The sequence below is a fragment of the Crocodylus porosus genome, unplaced genomic scaffold (assembly GCF_001723895.1).
Source record: "Crocodylus porosus isolate Cpor-Errol unplaced genomic scaffold, CroPor_comp1, whole genome shotgun sequence".
In the NCBI taxonomy this organism is placed as follows: Eukaryota; Metazoa; Chordata; order Crocodylia; family Crocodylidae; genus Crocodylus; species Crocodylus porosus.
In genome coordinates this window covers 29,666,316-29,670,787 of record NW_017728907.1, presented here as the reverse complement: position 1 = coordinate 29,670,787, position 4,472 = coordinate 29,666,316, and the positions used below count along the sequence as shown (strand labels likewise).

At 39.6% G+C, this 4,472-nt stretch overlaps 1 protein-coding gene across 1 annotated transcript in view; it reads left to right on the top strand.

Moving 5' to 3' along the window:
• The window catches only part of AGL (amylo-alpha-1, 6-glucosidase, 4-alpha-glucanotransferase), a 66,643-nt gene that overhangs the window by 44,615 nt on the left and 17,556 nt on the right, over positions 1 to 4,472 (top strand). Inside the window, exons 19-24 of the mRNA XM_019530595.1 lie at positions 9 to 81; positions 177 to 289; positions 1,018 to 1,152; positions 2,054 to 2,184; positions 3,604 to 3,740; positions 4,422 to 4,470. Coding sequence (XP_019386140.1) covers positions 9 to 81; positions 177 to 289; positions 1,018 to 1,152; positions 2,054 to 2,184; positions 3,604 to 3,740; positions 4,422 to 4,470 — 638 coding nt within the window. The remainder of the gene's footprint in view (positions 1 to 8; positions 82 to 176; positions 290 to 1,017; positions 1,153 to 2,053; positions 2,185 to 3,603; positions 3,741 to 4,421; positions 4,471 to 4,472) is intronic.

The window sequence follows — 4,472 nt, the reverse complement described above, 5'->3', positions numbered from 1 at the left end:
AATGTTAGCCCTTATGAGAAAGATGAGCATGCTATCAACGGACTACCTAATTACACAGTGGAAATCAGGGAGCATATCCAGGTACCTAGAGTTTTCACTATGTTAATAGATGATGCAATTTCTTACCAGAAAAGGAGAACTGAATTACAGTTTCAAATTTTATTTTCTTTTGTAAGATCAAAGAAAGTAAAATTATAAAGCAAGCTGGAACTGCCATAAAGGGTCCCAATGAATTTGTTCAAGAAATAGAATTTGAAAATTTAACGCCAGGAAGTGTGATAATATTCAGGTATGACATGATGATTATTAATGATTTACAAAATATTTGGCAGTCATTTGTGCTGATTTTAAATAGGACTCTAAGGGAGCAGACACAAGTGACAATTTTTGCCCGATCTGGCCACAGAAAGCAGTCTATAGCCATAACCAAACACAAGTGCACGGCTGCAAAACAACTTAAAAATGGCCAATCGCGAAAATCTGACCTCACATTGCATGAGGCATCGGATGTTTAAAAATGCAGTGTCTTTTGTAATTTGTCTGCCAAGTTCCCAGACTGTCACTGTTTTCAGAATGAAAGAGGGGAAAGGAGGGAGTTCAGTCTGGGGGGTTTTCAACACCCCCCACTCAGAGTTGGGGGGGCTCCAGTTCACCCACCCCACCCTTTAGCATGAGCTGGGGAGCCCCAAGAATGAGTTCACTCTACCATCTCTCCCCCCCACCCCCGAAAGCAGCGAGCACTGGCAGAGCCATGGCCATTACTACGGGAACCTGGCTACAGACTCGTAGCCTGCAGCTAGATTCCCACCCCCCATGGAACCAACAGTGATCTTCTGTTTGGTCTGAGATAACACTGTAATTCAGAATGCTTTGCATAAAATGTTCTGAGTTACAGCTAGGAGCTGCACTTCTGTCTGCACCCTGTGGTTCTTATTTTAGTTTGTTTAGTTTCTGTAATATAAAAATCTGCGTCTTGAAGATGCTAGACTCTTACAAATTGTGTGTTGATATTTTCAGAGTTAGTCTTGACCCGAAGGCACAAGAGGCTGTTGGTGTACTTCGTAATCATTTGATCCAATTCAGTCCACATTTTAAATCTGGAAGTCTTCCTGATGACCACTCAGCACCTATCTTAAAAACTCTTTTCTCATCGTAAGTATTCTTAGATTATTTGCATAGGTGTAATAAAAGGCTGGATTAAGGTTAAAAAAAAAAAAACCAGCCTGCAGATTTTGATTTGTGATAATTGCTTGCTATATTCTGGCTTCATTTAGATTATTTTAGTTGCTCTGTGTAGAAGTATCAGTTAAGACATTAACGATTCCTCAACTCCTTCCCATAAGACTATTTCTCAGTTTGTTTGCTGCTTTTAAAGTAGACTAAAGTAGACAGTCAGATGGTTTTCTATTCAACGTTCTGTTTAGGTTATTACATTTTTCTGTGTGGTTTTCTTAAAAGAAACATACACAGCTGTCTGAAGAGCAACGGATGTTAAGTTTTGGGAGCAAGATCTATGATTTGTAATTGTATGATCCTGAAACATGCAATACTTTACTTACTATTTTCTGTGCTTACAGGGTTTTTCCCATGATGGATAGTTTCACTTTGGGTTGAAATATAGTTTTACAAGATTTAAAATTTAATGCAAGACCAAGGCTAGATATCAGGAGACACTACTTCACTGTCAGGGTGGCTAGGAGCTGGAACCAACTTCCAAGGGAAGTAGTGCTTGCCCCTACCCTGGGGGTCTTCTAAAGGAGGCTAGACAGTCACCTAGCTAGGGTCATTTGACCCCAGGATTCTTTCCTGCCCATGGCAGGGGATCGCACTTGATGATCTGCTTACATCCCTTCTGACCATATCAACTCTGAAACTACGAAGAAGTTTGTGTTTGTTTTTAATGGGACATTGTAGTTAGGCTTGATATTTAAGTTCCTAAATAAGTGGCCAGATCTTTAGTTAATGGAATCTCTAGGACACTCAGAAGAATTGTTCATGAAATTTTATATAATTTATATGCATTCAGTTAAGTCGCATTGTTTTTCCTTCCCAGTATTGCATCTAAGTTAACTTTGGCTGATCTAAATCAAGTACTATACCGGTGTGACGCTGAGGAACAAGAGGATGGTGGAGGATGTTACAACATACCAAACTGGTCATCCCTTAAATATGCAGGTCTCCAAGGTAATGAATCAGTTAAGTTTTCTTGTACAGTGAATATTACCTACATCCAAATATCAAGATGATTTTATATCCTGGGCACCTGTTCTCTTCCCTTTTAATGGATAATGCCAATTTGCTTCTGCTTGACTAGGCTACTTGGTGCTGCCTTTCAGAGTATAGCAAAATCAAAGTGAGGTAAGATAATGAAACATTTTTAATGCTCTTTTAAACTGAGGAATGAGTTTCTGTTTTTTACCCTGCTATCACTGTTGATAATCTATTAGGAACACTTTAAGATTGTTTAACATGTGGTTACTTCCAGTCAACTTATTTGGAAAACCACAGACTTTAACTAAAAGCTAAAGTGGAAGTGGCAATAGTTAAAATGTTTTATTAAATGTTTGATTTGCATTATTCCATTTAATCTATAATTATTATAATAAGATTTTACAGCTTGAAGCATGGACAGTTCTTTGCTCTGTCTACACAGTGTTTTGTGTCTTGGATTTATAACCAGATCAGTTGAGCTGTGGCAGACAAGTAGTACTGCCCACTCGGCAAGTAAAATTTGCCACTGGAACATAGTTGAAAAGGGTCCATCCATTCCTTGTCTCAGTACTGAAAGGTAAATCAATTTTAAGCCCTCAGTTCAGCAAAGCACTTCACTAATTCTCAAGAATGTGCTTACATCAGTGGTGTTTCAGCATAATCTTAGGACAGTGATTCTCAACCAAGATGCCATGAGATTCTTTTAAGGGTGCCAGCCAATATTAACACTGTTAAGTAAGCAAACACTTTCATGTGATTCACAAGATAAATGCAAAGGCCATGTCCAGAGGAGTGCAGATGTTTGGTTCCCCGGGGACAAAGAGCAGCGGCTCAAGGTGCAGCACACCTTGTGCCGCTGCTGCTTGTCCCTGGGGAATACCTGTGTCGTACCCTTTGGTGCATAGCAGGTTACCGTGGGTGGAGTAGGGGAGGGTAGGGCCAGCAACTATCCTGGCTCCGGCAGCCTTACCTGGGAGCTTCAGGAAACTGCAGCCACAGCACTTCTGCAGTTTGGAGCCTGTCTGGCAGCTGGAGTGTGGCTCAAGCAGGCCAGGTTCTAGTTTTGGGCCATGTGTGCTGCAGCCACATGTGCTACCCCACTTTTTTCCACAGGGGTTTTTTGACCAGAGGGTTGAAAAAAAACCCTGTGCTGCAAGGTAGCAGTGTGGGAAACACTTGAATGTGCGGTGTATGGTGCTGCAGATGGGTCTACAGTCTACACTGGGTCTACAGTGTCACATACTAATTGCTATCCAATTAAAACATGTTTTAGTAAAAGATCTTTAGTTCAGAACACTTCAGCATTACAGTTTTGGATTTACTTCTGGAAACTGGAATCATTTGTGATTAACATTGGCAATTATAATTAGGTGTGGTGGCTTAATTTTTCAGGGTTAATATCAGTGATGGCAGACATCAGACCAAAGAATGATTTGGGTCATCCATTTTGTGATAACTTGAGGTCTGGAGATTGGATGATTGACTACGTTAGTGATCGTCTAATTTCACGTGCAGGAGCCTGTGCAGAAGTAAGTGAACAAAGTATTCAGTGATTAATTTCCTTCTTATTTATAGGCCATACTTACCAGGATGGCAATGGCTTATTGCTTTTTATTTTTTTTAAAGAGCCTCAACACACACATTTTACAATTTGGTAGCCAAAATTACCCAGATATTCCACACTTTCTTGTCCCATACATGTGCAAACAGATTTTTCAGCTCTTTGCACAGCCATGGTAAAAAACACAGCTCTTGCCAGGATACCACTCGCCCAGTTTCATGGACCAGCTTTGAAGTATGGAATCCCCTGGAGGTTTTTTCAAAGGAAAGGTCACTGCTACATAAAACTGATTTATTTTTTTTTTTTGATTTTTTTTTTTTCTCTAAAGTTGCTCAACTGCTTTAGGCCTGCAACTTTACCAGAAATTCTATTTGAGGCAGACATCAATGTGGAAAACTTCAGTCTGAATAAATATATTTGATAACAGTACAAGTAATTGAAAACAGGGCCCTATAGTGGGACATGTCAGGAAACATTAATCCAAGATTGTATTGAAAAATCAATTAAAGCTTCAAAAGCAAAAATAAACTATAACAGATGTGTCAGGTTTTCAGTAAAACAAAGCATGACTGTAGTAGCATTAGTCCCCTGAATGTACCACTCAATAGCAGCCTGGAGTTACAAATTTTTAAAAACATTATTCTAATAGGTCGGCAAATGGTTGAAGGCCATGTTCATCTATTTAAAGCAGATACCACGT